Consider the following 20,876-nt stretch of genomic DNA (forward strand, 5'->3'; position numbering starts at 1 on the left):
TCTGCCCTGGGCAGCGGTCTGCAAAGGCAAGCCGCAGAGGAGCCCAAGGATGGCACCCACCCTGCAGTCTCCCGGCCACCGTGCAAAGAGAAAGGCATCATTTATGCAGATGAAATAAGGACTTCGTTATATGAAAAGCTTATTCTTTTTCCCCTACACTCAGGATTTTTAAAATTTTTTTCTTACATCCTTGACCCTCAAGATCTTACTACAGTCTTGCCCAGGCTTTTGGGCACCGATTCTTTTTTTAAACACAAAAATGTATGGGATGAGATCTGTAAATCTATTGTTGCTATACATGGAGTAGTTTTAGGTGCATGTGCCTGCAGGAACAACCGTAAGTTAAAGCAAACAGATCTTCAGCTTTCAGTATCTCATTCCAGTTGTATATGCTCCCAAAAACAAACATAAAATTTTGCTCTCAGGTAAAAGTTTGAATCCCGTAAGGCTGTACTAATTAGGACTATATTACATATGGTGTAATTGCTATACCATATATACGATCTTGTGCTTTCCTGCACTTCACCCAAATCTTAAGATGCATTCCTGTTGACGGATTCATCTGGCTGCTCAGCAATCCCTCCCCATTTGTCTTGGAGTACTCATACCTTATTTACATTATGTCTGGCCTAAATCCATTACCTGTTCCAGAGGCAGTAAGTTAGGACATACTGACTCATAGGTCTAATCCTAAAATAAAAACTAAAAAAAATCCTAAAATCCTAAAATCAGAACTAAAAAAATCCTAAAATAAAAACTCATCCTAAAATAAAAACTAGTCTTGCCTTAGAGCAACAGTTGTCGTTCATCTCTACAGCTGCATAAACAGTTTACGTTGCATGTGTACATAAGTAATCTTGCAAGGCCTTGCCAAAGTTACGAAGTTTAGATTACTATTACCAAGGCTAGGTGGTGTACAAAACCAGAACAAAAAGCCAGATATTGCCCCCAAAAAGCTTTAAAGCCATGCAAGCCAGAGCTTTGCAAGTCATTTTCTCTGCAAAAATCTCTACAGGCCTTGTGCACATCATCTGTGAACTTGGAGCTTATTAATAAAAGTAATTTTAAAGGAACATTTTTGTACTGGTTTTCTTAAAACAGCACCAGCTGCTAACTTTCTTAATGCAATCTACACTGGCAAAAAAACCCACAACCATGAGAACATGTTCCAGTAAAAGCAGACTTGGTATTTCTGAAATTCCTACTGTAAAATACAGGAAGGAAAAGTCAATTGAAAGGAATAAAAGTTCACATTTTCTGCATTCTGTTTCATACAGAAAAAAAAAAAAAGTCACCTTTAGGAGAGAACTTTTTGGTTTGCATTATTGATTTACACCAAAGCCCAACTTTGGACAGGAGGTGGTGCTATAGCTTGCGTAAATTTTATTATTAGGCAACACCAACAGTTAAAGCATACTAGAAGCAGAAGCAAAAGGTAGAAAAAAAGAGAGAAACATTCTAAGTTCTGTAGAAGTCCTGATATGCAGACTTTACCTATGTATACTTTCATATCAGTAGGTATACTATAACGCTGCTGAAAAGATTTGTAAGAAGGCCCTAAAGAGAAAGCAAATCCATTGTGTGTTCGTGTCTGTCAGGGACTTCAAATAGCTAGCAAATGCTAAGTATCAAAGCATGGGAAAAAATCTGTCTTGCACAGCATGCTCTGTGCAAGCTGTAGCAGGGTCTTTCATGTGCCCAAGGCTCCATTGACCAATTCTGTGCCAGAAGGAAACTGATGGGACGGATACACTCAGGTGGGAGGTTTGCACAGGTCCGGAAAGCGTTCTGCCTGCCTCGCCCTGAAGAATCTCAAGGTTAGCTGCAGTGTCAGGGGTTTTACTGAGCAAAGATGAAATACCAAAGTAGGAAGCCAAACCCCTTAACTAGGTTAATGCTATCTTCCCTCCCCCCTGCTTTGCTTCTTTTGCTGTCTTTCTCCCTAGGCCCTTCTAGGGGCACCAAACTTGGCAGCTTTTGAAGATTTTTTTCCTGTTGTCCATGTTGGCCCTGTCTCTATCCCCATTTCATACCTGTGATTTTGCTGGGAGTGCCGTTCTGGACCGTAGCCTGAGACACTCGGCGTTAGAGTGCTCAAAGGCAACTACCGTCAACAGCAAAGCTGAGAGAAAACAATTCTGGCAGACTCAGTCCCTTCTGGATGCACGTACTCTCCCATTCCCACCTTTTCTTTTGAAAGGAAACTAACAAGTGACTTCCAGAATGAATCCAAAGGATATTTTATGACAGAGTAGATCTTTCTTTCACATTTTCTTTTCTGAAACAGTCAATTATCCGTAGCCTGCTAAAGCTAAGAACTAGCTATTAGTCTAAGGCCAACAGTAGATTGTGGGAGAAATACTTATCTCAGCTACACAAGTGTGAATCTGGAGAAAGTCCAGTTATTGAACAATCTGTAAAATAAGGATAACAATAACTATTATTTCAAAAAGCTTTTGTGATGGTTAACTACCAGTAATTAATGCTGGTACAGAAATCGGGAGCCTGGGAATGAAAGGCACCATAGAAATTCTAAGTACTCATTATTTCTGCCATTCACAATTATACTTCTAGATGTAATCTACTTGTTGTAGTTAGGGTGCCCATCAATGCCGCTTGCAGACCCTAATCTATTATGTTCCTGACTGATTCACCAGCCTCAATAAAATTAGTCACATTTTATTTGGAAAAAAAAAGCCCACCTCTTTCTAGATGCCATTCTACCTGAAGGTACCACCTATGTGAAAGTCAAAATTCACAAATACAAGGAAGTGGGTGCGAAGGCAAAAGAACTTTAATACATTTCACTTAAAATGCCTAGACTTAATGATCATTCTAGGGCTGCCAAATGGGATTAAAATAAAAAAAAAAAAGATAAAATTTTAAAAAATCCTTTCATTGAAAGGGATCTGTTGTAACTTTAAGATTATTAATAAATTAAAGTAGGGATTAGACTTTAGAGGAAAACGGTCAACTGAATTATGCTAGAATTACTTATCATTAGAAGGATCTACTGATGCTTGTGATTCTACAGCTATATCTTCTTCAAGTATTTCTCTACGCTCTGTCATGGGGCGTTCCTACAAACAGCATTAAGTAATTACATGCAGTCAACTTGATTGTAAACAGAATGGTATAAAAGGTGCCGAGCAAATATTTCACAAAGATATCCAATTTAAAAAACACATACATTTCCATTTCACCCACCCTGGTGGAAATTATAAGAATATATGATAAATGATGCAAACGGGTTACTTAAGTTGGTGTCTCATGAGCAATGTGACAACACTTTTTAAATTAACACATTTTAGAAAACTGTTTTGTGACAGAATAGTCTTTAGCTTGAGTGTTCTGACTTTTTAAATCAATTCCTTGAGAGACGATAATCCATTTGCAACTTCTCTTTCTATTTTTCAGAGGGTTTAAGAGCAACATTACAGCAGAGTTTCAGGCTTACCTTTTCTACACATCTCTTCCAGTGGCTACATCTGCCTTTTCAGCATCAGTTTCAGCTTTGCCAAAGCAAGAAGAAAGCCTCCGCCTGAGCAGCCATAAAAATGGTATCATCATTTCAGCATTCAGAACCAGACTAAGTAACTACTACCAACGCAAGGAAATTGCCTGTAAGCAAAGTGGTGCCAGACCTATGCAGTAAAAACTACAGTATTTGGTATCTCCCCAGATGACGAGCTATGCAATTTCATGAGAACGTATATTTTCAAAAACATGATAGGAATGTGCCACCGGAGTTAGAAAAACAGAAGGAAAACATACTTAAGAAATACGTATTACTATTTGGGGGCCTGACTCCTTACTTTTGTTGCTAATACTACAAAAATAATTAAAAAGTGGGGAGGTTGCAGCATCCTTTACCCTGTATTCTAAACTAGGATGTCTTGGTGATTATCCTGAAGTAGAGCAAATATAATTTTGTAGTTACAAATGGAATTTTTGTGTGGGCTCTTAAAGGCCAAGGTTGTACTGTAAGAAGCGACACCTGGATACACATACTGAAAAATGTATGTTATGTTACAAAAAATGCACCAGAAACTTAGAATATTTATAGTACAATATCTAGTTCCACAAAACATTAAACTCTCAGCTTGCTCTCAGCTGTTCCAGAGATAAACTTTCTCTGAGAAAACAAAATTATTTTTCAAGTCCAGCAGGTGAGAAACACAACTGAATAAATATTCACGGCGTCAACTGAGAAGCAGAGAGTGTGAATCAATCCTGGTCAAGGCTGGAATGTGCAGAATACGTATTTGTTAAGGCAATACTATATACTTGAAGTGAACAGGCTTGTTAAAATGCCCAAACTTAGGCGGGCAGTCTCTTAGGATGTTTCCAGAATTCTCTCTGGTACAATAGTGAAGTTGCAGTATGTGAAGGTGGGCAGATCAGCATTATTTTATATTCGAACTTAGAGCTGGGCTTTTAAAACAATAAAGGAAATCATACCAGCTTCTGGCTGGAAGCAATCAGGACCATAATCAGACACACAGCAGGCGCAGAGAAACATCCTTCATCTGTTGCTCCTGGGCTCTCCTGTACTACATGCTGGAAGCAGACACATTCAGAGGTGTGGCAAGCAGTATTTATATGTTTGGTTTACGTTAATTAGTTTTAGTTCCTACAAGTGTGGTAACGTATAGGATGAAACAGGGAACCTGTAAAGAATTAGGGCTAGGAAGGAGATTAGTAATCAGAGATAAAGGAGGGTATAACTGTGTTCCTCACATCCTGTATTTATTTTGATTTCCAACTGGTGCTAGAACTCAGCACAGAAAGACTAGAGAACAGGAAGGTTGTGGTATAGCACAGAATCAAATTTAAAGCTCCCTGCTTAGCAACTTTGCCATTAATTCCTTCCACGGGAACGTGGAGAAGGTGAGATCTGCTCCTCCAAGCTCACCCCATCCCATCCACTGACTCATTGAAAGAAGAGCTGGATCAGCAGATGGTTATTGCTTCCCAGATGTACACACTTCACGCCCCTCTACACAAGCAGCCAGATCATTTTAACTGTTCAGTCGTGTTCTGCAAAGCAGCCAGATGTTTAAAGCAACTTCGCCACTCCTCACACAGACATAAAAGTGAGCTCAAGCGAGAACACTGCCAGAGAAAGCAGGCAGTTGTTGGTCTCGCCACGCAACTCAAAACTTTCGGTTGTCTCAAACTTGCTTATAGAGATTATCCTGACAAGTGCAAAAGTGCTGAGCAAAAAAATCTGTACGTCAATATTACTGCTAATTCAGCGTAGAAATAAGATTAGCAAAAGCATCGACTATGCAATATTTATTTCATAGCTAACTACGTTAAAAGTGCAAAACTGAAATACACAGAGCTTTGCGGAGTAAAAATGATCAACTCACTTACGGAGGACTCAAAAACGAATAGAAAAAGCTAACCATGCTACATCTACAGCAGGACATTTTAAATGCAATTAAAAGAATTCTAAGATTCCACGGAAGCAGATGATATTTCACTAGAATCCTACTGGTTTAATTCCTACGCGTTTCTTTGGCTTTTAGATTAAACAGCACTGTGCAAATGCACGCAACAGTTGTGAACCGAACAAGCACGTCTAATACAAACAGTTGTTAAATTTAAGGTATAGGTTCGTGTCATACTGGCTGGGAAAGAAGCAAGCATTAGCAGGCAAGAAGTGGTGAAGGTGAATAATTTTGTTTCCGAATCATCCACGAGTGATTTTGCTAGCTAAGATCCGATTGATTATATTTATTACACACGCAAGAGATTAAAGATCGTTACGTTTATCACTACAGATAGGAAAAGCTGTAATTGCAATTGTCTAAGGAGACTTTCTGCGTGCCTTGGTGCTTATGCGTTTTCGTAAAAGTTTGAAAGAAGCGCACGCTGATTTCTTGCCCACCCGAATTTTCAGACTTTAGCTGCTAATGGCAAAGTCTTTTTCTGAGCATAACTGTAGCGCCCGAAGTTATCTCGCACGGCCAATGCCGCACAGGTTTTCTAGGGCCGCCAAAGATGTAGCTAGGACGGCGGGCACTCCTCCGGCGCTTCCACCCCTCCCTGCCCAGCCAGGAGAGCCGAGGAGCCGCTGACCACCCGCCACGGCCGGCCCTGCGGCCCGCACGCCCGGGCTGCCGGCGGCGAGCCCAGGTGGGGGCGGAGCCCCTTCCGAACGCGGCCCTTCCCCTTTCCCTGCCCGGAGCCGAGTTAAAGCCGAGCTGTCCCTGCTTTAACTCGCGTTTCCAGTCCCCCCGTGTGCCGCCCGTGAGGCGACGGGCCGGGCCGGGGCCGCCGGCCCTTCAGGAGCGGGGGGCGGCAGCAGGCACGTCGCCGGCAGCCCCGGAGCCGGCGGGGGGGAGCGGGGAGCCGCCGCCTGCGAGCGACCCGGGAGGCGATAGGACGGAGCCCGAGCCCGCAGGAGCCCGAGCCCCCATGCCCGGTAAGTGCGGGCCGGGGCGCGGGGCAGCCCCGCTGCAGCTCTGCCGGCGCCGGGCGCGGGCAGGAGGGAAGGGAAGGGAAGGGAGGGGAGGGCTCGGCTCCTCCCGCTTGGCCGCCGGCCCCCCGGTCGGGCACCCGCCAGCTTCTGCCCTCCTTGGAAGACCCGCGGCCGCCCCCGCCGTGCGCAGCCCTGCCCGCCCGCCCGCCCCGGGGCCGAGCCGGGGCTCCGGCCCCGGCCCCCTCCCGCCGCCGCGCTAGCCCGTCGGGAAAGTTGGGGTAAGAGATGGACTCAGACCTGCCTCTGAACTTAAAGGGCCGGAAACCTAGCCCACCTTCCTCTGGAGCTACAGGCTGGGGAAGGATCAGCCGGTAGCCTGCAGGGCTGGTGGGCACCTCCCGTCTTAGTCCCTGCCCGGAGCACTTTGCCATCAGTGGACTACCTGGCTCTCTCGGACAGACGCAAGTGCGAAGAGTTTACCCCCACCCCAAAGAATTTGCTTTATGCTGCACATATGCTTATACTGTAAATGTTAATAAATCCGAGTAGTTATATAGGGATTAAAGCTTTTGATGGAGAAGTGGCTGGTCATAACTCCAAAAGGCTTACCGCAAAGTTTAAGAAAAGCTTATTGGAAGTGTATCATCAGACACTTCCAATAAGACACATCAAAGGGATCCAGTCCCAAAGGAGGCAGATGACCACCAACATTTCTCTGGGCTAGGGTTAACCCACTGCCTGTTAACAGCGGACAGTCCCCCAGCACAGGCCACTTGGAGGTGAAGTGGTCCAACAGGTCTCCTCCATCTCCAGTTGCCATCATCCTGTACCACAGCAGAATACGATACTTGAATTTCTCATGGCGACAGGTAGTTATTTAAAAAGATACATATTTTCTCCCTGCACACAATGGATTCAACTTATTTCAATGGGTGATTCTGTGACTGGTGCTACATTGTGCCCTCAGCTACTGGTTCTGTTGCTGATCTGATCAGTCAGCCAAATTCTCCTTACCCTCAGTAAATCATAGGTAGCTCTACTGAAATGGGTAAAACTTTACCTTATGTCTACCACTGCGTGAAAATAAAACAGGAGAATTTGAGCCAATGGCAGTGGGTGGGTCATAAATACTTAACACCGTTCTGCAGTGAACAAGTTCAGTACATTAAACTCATTAATGAAGAGGCTGGAAACTCATTCTCTTACTCCAAAATCAGTGCACAGCTGATGTACTGATATATTGCATTACAGCGCACCTCAGCTTACTGCCCTGAATGGTAAATGGTGACACACTGGTTACGGGGGAGCACAGGGCTGCTGCTGGGAGCATTAAAGACTTGGGGATGGAGACGACAGGGTAAACGGACAGAGTCCTGTTGAGCTTGCTTGAAATGTTAACCTTTAAGATACCTATCTCAGGCAGTAAAACCACCAGCCATATAAACATTTGTATTGTTGATAGTACACCTGTATGAAGTGAACCATTAATTTCTATTATGTTCGTGGGCATTAAATTAAAGCATTTTTTCTGTGTCAGGCCTTCTAAGCTGTAATAAAATGGCAATCTGACTGAAGACATATTCGAGCATGCCCTACAAGGCTAAGAGGAACACACACACAGGATTTCCATGCTCAGGACTACATTTGTTACACATTTCCTCATACTGCGCATCCTTATGAAAGAAAACTAAGTCACCAGTGTAGCACAACCAGACTTGGCTCTGTATTAATATTAACGCATAGCAAATGGGTACTTGTTTCCTGTTCCTCAGAATAAGTCTTGTACTAATACTGTTGTCCTAATAGCCTGGCTAAATGCTGAAACCTGTTCAGCCCAGCTACCGGTTGCAGGGACAGCAAAGCGCCTGTCGCTGTGGTACAGCCATGAGCAGGGTGGTTGCTCCATGGTGCTGGGAGACATGAGTGATTACGAGACTCATGGGGAAGCAGCCAGCCAATTCCTGCAGAGAGCTAAGGCAACACACCTGGAGGGGAGCTGCAAAATTAAGTCGGCTCCTATGACCCTACCAAAGGTAGCAAAATGAGATAGGAACAGATAGAGGCCTTTGAGGCACTATGGCCAGGTTAATTTTATAGCACAAGGTATTTACATAAGTGTTGTGTAGCTGAAGGACATTTCATATCACTTATTGCAACACAGCAACAGTGAAAAAGATCAGTAATACATATATCTGCAACTCACTTCCTATACTCTTTATGTCTCTAATCAATAAACTGTATCAAATCAGTTTTGAATTCTTATTCAAAATTACTGCTAGTGTTGACTGATTATTATTACAGTGCAGAAGTGGTCTTTCCAGCCTTTTACTCTAGCATACTCAGCACACATGAGAAAACAATGAACTGAGCCCATTATCAATTGTCTACCCTTGGTCTAGTGAAAAATTCTCGCAACAGAATTCCTCATATTCATATTAAAGACATTTATTAACTTTTCAATTTCATTAGTGTGAAAAAACCAAACCCCAAATTATAAAAGATTTGGTTTTATCTAAAGTAATCAAGATTCAGGAAACAGTGTTTAATGGATACTTAAGTTTGACTTTACAGATCAGGAAACACATGCATCCTTAGAAAGAAAACAACCCAGAGCTTTGCTTTGTTCCCTGTGCCAGGATCTAGTCTCAATTCAACATAGATAAATAGTTGGAAGAACAAACCAAACCAAAATAATGGTACCTTTTGTATTAGGTGCTCTCACGTTTTCTTTTTCTTCTGTTATGAAAGCTCTAGCACTTCTGCCATTCTAAGGTAAATGCTTATGCTAATGTAAAATAAGAGCCCAAACAACTCCTTGGGTTTTGGGGGTTTTGTTCCTGTCTATACATTGCAGTCATTACATTGCAGTCTCTTACATGCAGTCTCTTACATTGCAGTCATTGCCAGCATATCTGAACACTTTCTAATCTCTCACTGCCAATGTCATACATCTTCAGGCGTTGTACCATGCTATAACCAAAGACAAAAATGTGTGTGTGAGTGGAATGTTTCATTTAAAAATCATTTTGAAATGTAAATCAAATACATCTGTCAGCTTTAATATTCCTGTCTACCCCCAAAACATACATAACTTTGATCCTCCTATGATGCTTTATGTGCTTCTATGTTTGAACAGAACAAGCAGTTGCTGTTGCTGGAGGTATAATCGGAGGGACCCTTTTATTTGTTCTCATTGGAATAACCGCATACCTGCTCTGGAAGAAATTTTGCCGCCTCCTTTCTTATGAAAAGCTCGCCAGTCCTGTCAAAACAGCAAATGCAAATGCCATTTTTCAGGATCAGTCAACTTCTGAAATTCAACTAAAAAGCACAAGGTACGTATTCTTGTTTTGTTTTTAAAGCATACACTACTGGTAATTTATTTCAACTTGTCAAATCTCAAATGAGGGGGTGATCTAAATATAAGCATGTACAGAAATAAATGAGACCCCTAAATTATATGAAATCATCAGTCATGTTCTGTTTTGTTCCTTTAGAAAAATAATACTTTCTGTAACTATGAATGCAATGATTGTTTCTGATTTATGTAAAAGAGAGAATATGTTCAAGTGTAATTGGTGCATGGACAGCTTTATCTGTTACCTAGACAAATTTGGCCTGTGTTCCAGAGTCATTCCTGGTGGTCTCATAATGAAGCATCTGAGAACCACACAACAGGACTTCAGCTCAGAAAGGAGACTCTCATAGAAAGTTAGTTACTGCAGGGCTTTGGGGCTCTAAAACAAGCAGCTGCAGTTAATTCTTCCTTTCCTTTGAAAGATCAATTTGAAAGGAGAAGAAAGGGAAAAAGTGAGGGATCTGTCTGAAGAATTAAGATCTGATGTCCCTCACTGGACCTTTAGGCATTATACAAATGAAATAAATTTCAAAACAATGGGTATTTATCTTTTCTACCTATGCATCTCCATAGAATTTTTACAAAATTGTGAGAGAAGAACAGTAGACTTATTACTGTTACCAAGTTTGTTTTCCATATTTAAACCAGAAGAGTCAGCAGCTGTGGTTGTCTTGAGCAGATCCAGAAGCGTTCCTTTTATCATTCCACCAACACTGCATGGGCGAGACTGGATGACCCTGACGAACGAAGAACAGGTTCAGGAAGACAGTGTCCCCTACGTGGTTCCTCAGTCTGGGCCACGGTCATCATTTCATTCTTTGGGTATGGCATTGCGAAAACGGGACTCTCTTTAAGGGTACTCTTTTAAAGGGTAACTTTACGAAGCATGTTTACTGGGGGGATGCCAGACATTGCGTTACACAGTACAAGCCCTAAACACTGTATGCATATATATTTTTTACATATATAGGAATTGGGCCAGAATGTAGCCATTCTTGTCTCACTGCTGTGGGACCTTGCACATATGGCAGACAAAGCAACCTCTCTCTCTGTGCTTGTGTAAAGGCACAACATGAGCGTAACTCGGGAAGTATCTGATCGTTGTCCCCAGAAACAGCAGAGTGACCAGTTGCAGACTGCAACAACGAATACCCAAAACTATCAAGGTACAGTCACAGGAATAAGAGAAAGAAAAGTGGTGCAGCCTACTCCCCCAAATTGGAGGGAAAAGGAATTAAAATGCCAAGTTTATGCACAAATGGATTGTTAATAAAGAGATTAATGTGATTTCCCTAATACAGCAGTGGTTATAAAAACGCCTGCTACCATCTTGAGACTAATCTGAGGGTGCTTGTTTTGTATTTCATGAAGCTGGAGCTTATGTTGTAGGGACCATTAACCCAGAACTGTACAAGTTTCCTGAAGACAAAAGTGAGACGGATTTTCCTGAAGGCAACATTGGCCGCCTCTGGTTCTCCATAGAATATGAGCAAGAGTCAGAAAGGCTCCTCGTCTCCTTGATCAAAGTCAGAAAGCTGCAGCCTCCTGCCGATTCCTGTAGTCCGTTTGTGAAAATCTACTTGCTGCCTGATGAAAGAAGCTACTTGCAGTCCAAAACAAAACGCAAAACCCTTAACCCGCAGTTCGATGAAAACTTTGTTTTTCAGGTACTTTTCCTTTTGATGAAGCAGATTTTTGTTTGCAAATATTGACTTGTCAAACTACAGTACATGTTTTGTGAAAAGTAATTTTCTACAAACTTCTACCAAGATACAAGTCGTTTCCACTGGAGATTGGATTTGTTACTGGGGCTTCTGGAGATCCTGGGCTACTTAAAGTCTGTGGTTCCAGAACTGATCTTACTTGTGGTCTGCACCAAAGTTGAGGATTCCAGACCTTGCCCTGGGAATTATGAAAACTCCAGTTTGAACTATGGCTGAACACTTCAGCCCAGCAGCTCTAGAAGCCCAGAAACAACCTGTACTGAACTAATGCTTTCATAGCTTTTAGTTTCTTTGCTGTGGAAGTAGGCTAGAAACTAGAACTTGTGAGAGGTCTGGTATACTATTTGTATAGTGCTGTAAAGCTAGGAGCTTGGCTCCCTACGCCAAGAGGCTTTGAGCAGGTGTCACAAGACAAAAGCTTTAAAACCAAAAAAGGTTGTGTTTCAGACAACCGAAAAATGAATGTTTACAGATTTCTAAACATTTGTGCCTGGAAGTAAATGCATCATACGTGATCTATACGAGATACATACACTAGATCTATATGAGTTGAAAAACCACCAGCTAACTTCACATTCGTCAAATGAACTCATTCTGGTTTAGCTTGGATCTTTAGACTCCTGCACAGCTAAAACTTCAGGCAAATTAAGAAAGTGGACTTCAAATAATCAAAGGAAATCTCCACCTACCTTTAACACTCTTTGAAAAATTCTTCCTTTGAAGTCATGCTAGAGTAGAAAAGTCTCGTGTATTTTATAATTATTAATATATTCTTCCTTTTCCTGCACAGGTTTCCAGTAAAATGTTGCTCCAAAGGACTCTGAAGTTTTTGGTTTATCATGTTGATAAACAGAAGAAGCATCACCTCCTAGGCCAAGTTATCTTCCCACTGAAAAATGAAACATTAACTGATGACAATAAACTAGTCGTATGGAGAGATCTGGAGAAAGAAAACTTGGAGGTATGTGATACCAGGCTGCTTGGCATTGTGGAACTTCTGTCATCTTACAAGTATTGGAGGGGTCCAGCTGAAGTAGAAGTATGTTGTATCAAATACATCAAATGCAAAAATATTTGATAAACATTTGGAATCAAAATTCCCCTCTTACCAACCCGCAGATCCATAGCTGTTGTATAGGGATTATCCAGCTGCTCAGACACAGCCACATGAGCTAGGAGACAGTGACATAAGAGAACACCTTTTGTATTTGCTTCTGTTTTGAATTAGTAAGAGCAGAAAGAAGCAGAAGAGGCAAGGAAATAGGCATCACCTGGAAGAGATAGGAATTCAAAGGTTCAGGAAGGCTGATTAATTGGTTCTATCAAATGTCACAACAGCGTAAACAAAGCCATTAGAACTCACTCGCGTGCCTTGGTGTGGCAGAAACCACTAGTATGAAGAACAACGTTTTTCCCCCCATTTGTCTGTGTGAAGAGAGAGTTTTTCAGATATATCTGACAAGTGTTCTTCTGCTTCCAAAGCCTCCTTCAGACTATGGCGATATCCAGTTCTCCCTCAGCTACAACGACTACCTGGGCCGTCTCACTGTAGTGGTTCTGAGGGCAAGAGGATTAAAGCTCCAGGAGGAGAGCCATGCTGCCAGTAAGTGTGACTTCCTCCCTGCTATCAGCTCCAGAATTCCTGTTTTAATTTGCTCCCTCCTCATCTGTCCACCCAGGCTTGTGCTGAGTGACTCTGAAAAGAACAAATAAACATCCGGGTGATTTAATTTGAGTGGAAACAAGCCATACTTTGTTACTGGGGTAATTAGATTTTGATAGTTCTGCTATGTTTTGGTTTTGTTTCGTAATAAATGGTTTGTCTCATGTCATCAGTAGCAGGTTTTTTCTCCTGCTTTAATACAGTGAGCAACATCCCTTTGCTGCGCTCCAGTCCAGAGAAAGTGGCATTTCAGGGGATATTGACATTAACAGAATTGCCCCAAGGCAAAAGCCCAGCGGTAACAGCGGCAGGACAACGGCTTACGCTGAACGGTTGCCCTGGGGAGAACTGAACTGGGAAAAAATTCCCATTTTAGGACAGCCTGGCCGTTGTTCAAAGGACCGTGGCATGGAGTCACAATTTTACTGCAGCGGGGGTTTTCCTGGTACATCATGCTCATGTGTCCCTGGCCTCGCAGATGCTGAGTGTAGGGATTACCTCAAAACGCTGTTTAAAATCTAAACACTCAAAGCGAAACCAGATGGAAGAACCAAACTTGTGTTTGAATCTGTAGTGATTTTTTTTGAAGGGCTTTGAAATGGAACAATATAAATGAAAAATACACTCAGTTAAAAAGAAAAGAGGTTTACTTCTCTATATACACACATCAACTATGAAGTTTTTTTGAGGTTTCTTTGAGTGGGCTGTTATCAGGATGTTTAACTTTAGAAACAATGCCCTCTAAATGAGTAAATCTACATTCATAATGTTAGAGATAAATTTGATCTGCTTAGGGTAAAACTCATAAATGAAGAAATGCACAGTAAAATGATGAGAATACAGAGGTTTCCAACAAGCAGAATCATACCCTGTGCACTTGTTGAAAGAGAAATATATTACAGAACGCGTCAGTTTTAGAAAACAAATAACTAAGATAAGGATGGCCAGAAAAAATATGACCGGTTCATGGCAGATGAACAAAGTAGCATCATGAACTAAGAGCAAATGTTCTAATTTTGCGTCATCTCAATAGCTTTACAAGAGAGGGAAAACACACTTCTTAAAACATCATGCCTCTGCCTGCAGGTTGTTGTGCAGGTCTGTAGCACAGAGAGCCACAACTCTATGTGTTTCTCTCTACAAATCTAACATTAATCTGCCATGTTATTATAGTGCTGGGGTACTTCAGGTTATCATAAGAAGCAAGAGTCATGGGCATGGAAGGAAGGAAGAGCTGTCAGGAGGCGATTCTCCAGAATATATTACTAACAAAAAAAAAAAAGGAAAATTAAATAAATTGGGTGTTATTTCCTTTGATAATGCCCTTCAAATACGGTTTAGGGTCCACAGATTCTCTGGTAAATCCTGAAGAAACTGGAATAAAGAGTTTTCTGTATTAACAGGGATTAGTGCAACACTAATCTTTGATGGAAGATATGCAGTACGGGACAGCAAGGAGACATTTATTTTTAGATTTAAATTACTGAATTAAATGTATTAAGAAGTAATAAGAAAGTAATGAAAAGTCAGACTTCGTGCAAGTAGTTTACATAGTAAGTCTTTCCATGTATAGCACTCAGGTAGCAGCTCTGTCAAAAAAAGTCTGTTCTGGTAATCCTGTAAAAGTTTTAAAAAAGTTTTAATAGAAAGTTCCTGATCTAACTTTGTACTTAATGTCGACTCCTGAAGGCAAGAAATTCCTTAAGCCTTCTCCCAACTGCCTCTGATGTATTTTCTTCTTGAATTTCTTTTTCTCCAAGGTGTATATGTCAAAGTCTCACTAATGAACCATAATAAATTAATCAAAAGTAAAAGGACAGCAGCTGTTCTGGGATCTCCCAATCCAGTATATAATGAAACCTTCAGTTTCAAGGCAGATCAGACAGAGCTGGATACAGCGAGCCTCAGTCTGTCTGTGCTCCAGAGCATCAAGGGAGAAAGTAAGCTATATAAATTATTACAGTTAAGATGTCATAAATCTCTTAAATATTGCAGAGATATTTAAACCTGGGAGGAACTAATTCCTTTTTGGCAATAATCATAAAACATATAAAAGGTTTGGGGTATTTCACAGGGTATTTCTTTAAAAAGCAGAACAACTTATTTGCAGTAAGTATATTCTCTCTTTTAGAGGCTAAACATAAATTTAATGGAAGACATGAATAAAAAAACCCTGTAGGCTCGTCACTGTCAGTATGAGGTGTTGTACTTTTGTGTCATTCTGGTATCCTAAGAAAACAAGCTTATACAATTACGTTCTGTGAACACTTGTGTGTATAATCCCCAACCTCCAAAATTTTGAAGCCATTCACTGTTCCTAACAAAATTTGAAAGAGGAATAGGAATTTTAATTATCACAGCAGTTCAAGCAGTGAGAAAGAAGAACGAGAGACTGCAAACATCCCTGTTCCCTGGCAGAAAACCTGATGCTTGAGGTCACCTCTTACTGTCAGAGAATCCATTAAGGAGTTCTGCTTCAAGAAGCAAATCGGAATTCAATACTTTCACTGCTCACAAGAAAAACATCTTCCCTGCAGTGCAAATATGATCTCAATAATGAAACATTAATACCCTCATTTGGATTCATACACTCCTAAAAAAATGCCTTTAGGTGAGATTTTGGGCAGGTGCTTTGGCTTTGAGGATTAAGAACTAGGGTCAGTACTCGAGTCTTTCATCATTTTCACTTGCAGACAGCCAAACGCTTTACATTCATGTAAGTTCATGTAAGGCAGGTTCAAATTATTTTCCCCATCCACAGCTGAAAAGTTCAGGCATGAAGAAACAATCTGCTCATTGGCAGAGGGTGGTCGGTGGCAACCCGCATATTGCGACTCCCAGCTGTCTCAGTAACTAAATCTATTCTTTCCCAAGCTTGGGCATCATATGAATCTTAGGTTGCTGATGCCCAAAACTAGGGCACGCTTCCGCAGTACACTTGAGGTGGAGGAGCTGGGCAGATACAGATCTGTGTGCCTTAAACTGATTCTAGTTCAGAGTGCAGGCAGCAGGGTAGGCCTGTATTGACTAAGTACTCACTTACTGCAGTACCTTTTAATGCTGAATCTTAGCATGTAGAAACTACAGAACTTGAAATCTAGAGTGAATTCCATGATGAAAATTTTGGTTTAAAAATAACTTTCAGAACATGCATTACTTACGGAAATACAAGTTAATATCTAATTTAGGTAAGAATGTCAGAGAAGCACATACAGGTGGTAATCACTGACTGCTTTCTTTTTTTCCCCAGAAACACATCTGCTAGGACATGTGGTAGTTGGGCCTTTCATGTACACCCGTGGCAAAGAACTAGAACACTGGAATGAGATGATCAGCAAGCCCAAGGAGTTGGTTAAACGATGGCATGCTCTCTGCCACAGCATGTGAACAGCACAGATAAAAAAAACAACCGTAAAATGGAAAAGCTCTCACTATCTTCCATAATCTAATGATAAAGGGTACAAAATCTTTGACCCTTTTACACTCTTAAGTAGATAGTAATAAGTAAATTCTTTCCTTGCCCAAACAGAAAGAGAAGACTTGGTCCTTGCTAGACTGGAACGCTATCTTTCCTCTCTTCAAAATATATTTCCAATGTAATTAATATGCAGCAGAGTAAACAAAACAGGAAGACAAACACGATATCCCAGTATTAGTTATTTCGACTAGTAAATTCTAATTCTTGGTCATGAGTTCTGGGCACAAATGATCATCCATCATGTGACTAGAGCCCAGAATGACCTAAGAATTGTCAGTGATGACACCAGGCCTAACTGTCCACTGCATTGCATCACCATGGACAGAGCAGCTTCACGAAAAGGGGTGGAAGCCCAGTAAGCATGCCAAAACAGACAAAGCCCAAAAGATGCTGACTGACTACTAAATTTGCAATTTATTTAAAATAGCAGCATTATATTTAAAACCTCTTTTGAATATGAATGATGGAAAGCACTGAGTGTTTATTGATCAAAAACCTAGAAGCACCTGTTCAAGCACAGTGTATTTCTTGCAGTAATTCAGTTGGATGTTTTCAGCTGACCCCAATGTACACCACTTTGTGTTGACACTAAGGGAGAAGCATAAAAGAAGTCCTGAAGTCACAAACGATTGGAGGCTTGCAGCAGTACTGGAGTACTCTGAGAAAGTAATAAAAGGGACCTGTCTTGTCCTTATATATTTCTCCCTAAACACATCTCTGCTGGAGACAGAGCACTGATTACCAGAACCTTTGGTTTGACCTACTATGACCATTATTACATTGAAAATCCAATTAGCTTAAGCCCCCAGGACATATGTCTGTTTCAGAGGTAGAGTTTTCTTCATTAAGTAAATTACTGTTCTGTAAAATAATTCAGAGCAATTATTTTTAATCAAAATAAAATAAATAGGACATTCTTCTCTTCTTGATTGTTCACTGGGGACCTGAACTCTGTACCTTTCACACCGTACAGTCATAAACCAGACACACAGACTACTGCAGCAAAACATTTTGTACAATTATGTTCCAAGAGGACCATAATCTCTGCAGCTGAAATAAAGCCAACTTCCTTTCAAACAGGATACAATATTAATTAATTCAATATATTGAAAAAAATGAGGCTTCTCTGGGGAGATGAGAACACTTTCCATTTTGATAATATTGTTATTATCTAAAGGAAATATTATGACTGAGAATATATCTGAGAGGAATTGTAAGATAACAGACTCCACTTCACCTGATCCCCCATTTGAAATGTTACGTGGTACCCTCAGTCCGTCTTGCTAACTGCACCGCTGGATTTAAGATGAGCCTAGACTTGTTACATTTAATTGAATTTTGCAAAATGTTCAGCCCTCATTATATCTCTGTTAAATGAGTAATGCCTGCACCCCCAACTCCAAAGAGCTGTTTTCAAATTTTACTCCTACAAAACCACTGAAAACCAATCTAATAGGCAACATGTTCAATCTGGGAAGGAAAGCCATATATAAACTCTATGATAACTATATTACTACGATAAAGCAATTTTACCAAATACATTATGTCCCTCTTTATGATTTAAATCATATCAATAAACATTAAAGATCTTAGAAGGAAACTGTTAAGAATGTTTCAGTTAGGTTTACTAGCTTGTGCAGGAAAATGCATGTAATGTACAGTGTCTATTAACATAAATACCTCTAAAGTGGGAAGTCTCCTGTCTGACTTGATATACAGTACAGTCCAAGTAATAAAACAATGCATTGTACTAATGTGGTCTCTTTTCTTTGCACTTCGTATACATTAAAGTACCAATACTTCCAGTTTGTATGTCAATAATTCCAGCTAAAGTCATGAAGAAAGGTGTTTAAATGCACTTACCAATGTACTTGACTTTGCTCAAGGTCATCCAAGTGAAGTAAATGATAAAGGTCCTTTTTGACTCCTCCTGAACAAGAGAGTTATTCCAGTAAAGCAAGAAACATTATTAAATAAGGAGTTATAATACAGTGTTATCAATTGTCACATAATAGAGCAATTCTTTTACCTACTGCCTTTTATGGATCATCCATCTGGTCTTGTGCTTGAGACTTATCTCGAGATGAAGGAGGAAGAATGATTACAAGACCTCTCAGTACCTAACAGTGCTCCTTTTCCTCTAAAATATTTTAAAATTTTACCAAGATGCATAGCACAGAAAACCCCCATCCAAGAAATACACAAGAAATAGATACAAGATCATACAAAATGCGACACCTTGCTCAATACTTCCCATTACTATTGACAAATACAGGAATTTCTAAAGCTCTTTCATAAATCTAGCATGTAACTTAATGAAAGTACAACCCCATCAAATGACAGTGAGCGGCAATTTACCACCATTTTAGAACAGACACGAATAATGGTTACATTCTTGCTCTAGAGAACAGAATCTTGGAGAAGAAGCCCTACCACTACTCAAGCAGAGTATTTATTTATATTCCCTTGTGGATCACTCTCTACCTTACCTTCTCTCCCAATTAAAGTCACACCTATACTAGTCTTTTAGGAAGCCTAATGATCACTGCCATCTGCACTACTCTATCCTTCCTCTAAGTGAGGAAATGAGAGACCAGATGGATTTATTTGATAATTGCTTGCTCCTAATACAACAGTACATTCTAAAAGCAGCAGCTTGATGAAACCGAAAGGGAGCAAGATGCATTACAGGTGATAAAGGATCAGAAAGAAATCTCTATGCCAGATGGAGGCACAGAAAGTGAAATGGCTTCCTGTTTGAAAGGCAAGGAGAAAAGTCTGAAGTAGTAAACACAAGGCAGCAGGACCTAGAAATTTTACACAGGATTACTAAAGTGAAGATAGGAACCAAAGAAACTATAGAATTATGGTAAATTTATTAAAGTTATCACTGAACTATGGTGTCATGCTTGGATTTCAGGAAGGAATACTGTTAAACAAGAGTAAAATCATGAGAAGAGAATGAGGCAGTCAGGTCCGAGTTAGCTGGAGAGACCTAACCACAGTGTGTAGAACTTGGTGGTTAGCCACACACAGCTCACCGATCCAGCTGGCACGACTTCTGCCCAAAGTTACGAAATCATCCGAATGAGACCACACATTGACAGGATGTAAGACAATCTTTAGGATTTCTCTAATGTAATCAATGTCTAGTTTTCAAGTCTTACTAAACTCAAAATGCTGCTGGAATGTTTTCACTCATACACGATCAGCATTTGTGCTAATACCTCATTTAAATCCACACACTGAAATTGCTCTTCCCTTTCTTAATGCCAGGGAAAATATAGTTTTCCCTGGCATTAAGAAATTCACATTCTAGAACCAGACCCTACTGAGTAAAGCGTAGTTAGAATAAGGTATAAAAGGCACAGATGCTTAGGACTTTCCCCAAGGGGATGGGTTAGGACAATGTCATCCTGTTTTTGCCAGGTCACGTGAAACTAAAGATAAAAAAGTGCTTTTACAGTGAGGTGAAACTGCAATCGTTGCAAGTCTCTTGAATTCTCCTTTTACAAATGTCGTGGTTTAACCCCAGCCAACAACTAAGCACCACACAGCTGCTTGCTCACTCCTCCATGGTGGGATGGGGGAGAGAATCAAAAGAGTAAAAGTGAGAAACCTCGTAGGTTGAGATAAAGACAGTTTAATAGGGAAAGCAAAAGCCGTGCGTGCAAGCAAAGCAAAACAAGGAATTAATTCACTCCTTCCCATGGGCAGGCAGGTGTTCAGCCATCTCCAGGAAAGCAGGGCTCCATCACACATAATGGTTACTTGGGAAGACAAATGCCATCACTCCAAATGTCCCCCCCTTCCTTCTTCTTCCCCCAGCTTTGTATGCTGAGCATGACTCCATATGGTATGGAATAGCCCTTTGGTCAGCTGGGGTCAGCTGTCCCAGCTGTGTCCCCTCCCAGCTTCTTGTGCAGCCCCAGCCTCCTCGCTGGTGGGGTGGGGTGAGGAGCAGAAAAGGCCTTGACTCTGTGTGAGCACTGCTCAGCAATAGTGAAAACATCCCTGTATCAACAACACTGTTTTCAGCACAAATCCAAAAAGCATGGCCCCATACTAGCTACTATGAAGAAAATTAACTCTGTCCTAGCCAAAACCAGCACAACAAAGCTGTGATTTTCCATATTATCTTTAGCACAATTTATTAACAGTAGCAAAAGTAAGTTTTCATTCTTGATCATCAGATGAGGACACTACAATTAGTCTCTTCTGTG

General features: G+C 40.9%; 1 protein-coding gene and 1 long non-coding RNA gene across 5 annotated transcripts in view; one reads left to right on the forward strand and one right to left on the reverse strand.

The window, feature by feature from the left end:
* The window catches only part of LOC142411383 (uncharacterized), a 32,378-nt gene extending 25,129 nt beyond the window's left edge, over window positions 1–7,249 (reverse strand). The window contains exons 1-3 of one of the 2 annotated variants that reach the window (XR_012776175.1): window positions 7,040–7,249; window positions 4,462–4,560; window positions 3,458–3,541 (exon numbers count right to left, since the gene is read on the reverse strand). This is a non-coding gene — a long non-coding RNA (uncharacterized LOC142411383). Of the gene's footprint in view, window positions 1–3,457; window positions 3,542–4,461; window positions 4,561–4,854; window positions 4,919–7,039 lie in introns of those variants that run through there. The other variant, XR_012776174.1, reaches the window with a different exon arrangement.
* Window positions 6,055–18,444, forward strand: SYT15 (synaptotagmin 15). 3 transcript variants are annotated; one of them, XM_075505230.1, is made up of 8 exons: window positions 6,055–6,433; window positions 9,567–9,765; window positions 10,468–10,610; window positions 11,160–11,455; window positions 12,303–12,473; window positions 12,995–13,115; window positions 14,936–15,115; window positions 16,426–18,444. In XM_075505230.1, the coding sequence occupies exons 1-8, from the start codon at window positions 6,427–6,429 to the stop codon at window positions 16,560–16,562; spliced, it is 1,254 nt and encodes a 417-aa protein (XP_075361345.1). In that variant the 5' UTR covers window positions 6,055–6,426; the 3' UTR covers window positions 16,563–18,444. The 3 variants fall into 3 exon arrangements, with proteins under 3 accessions (XP_075361345.1, XP_075361346.1, XP_075361347.1); XM_075505231.1 differs by lacking the exon at window positions 14,936–15,115; XM_075505232.1 differs by lacking the exon at window positions 6,055–6,433 and having other exon boundaries at window positions 9,679–9,765; window positions 10,437–10,610.
* Window positions 18,445–20,876: the final 2,432 nt, after the last annotated feature.

Source organism: Mycteria americana, chromosome 6, assembly GCF_035582795.1.
Source record: "Mycteria americana isolate JAX WOST 10 ecotype Jacksonville Zoo and Gardens chromosome 6, USCA_MyAme_1.0, whole genome shotgun sequence".
NCBI lineage: Eukaryota > Metazoa > Chordata > Aves > Ciconiiformes > Ciconiidae > Mycteria > Mycteria americana.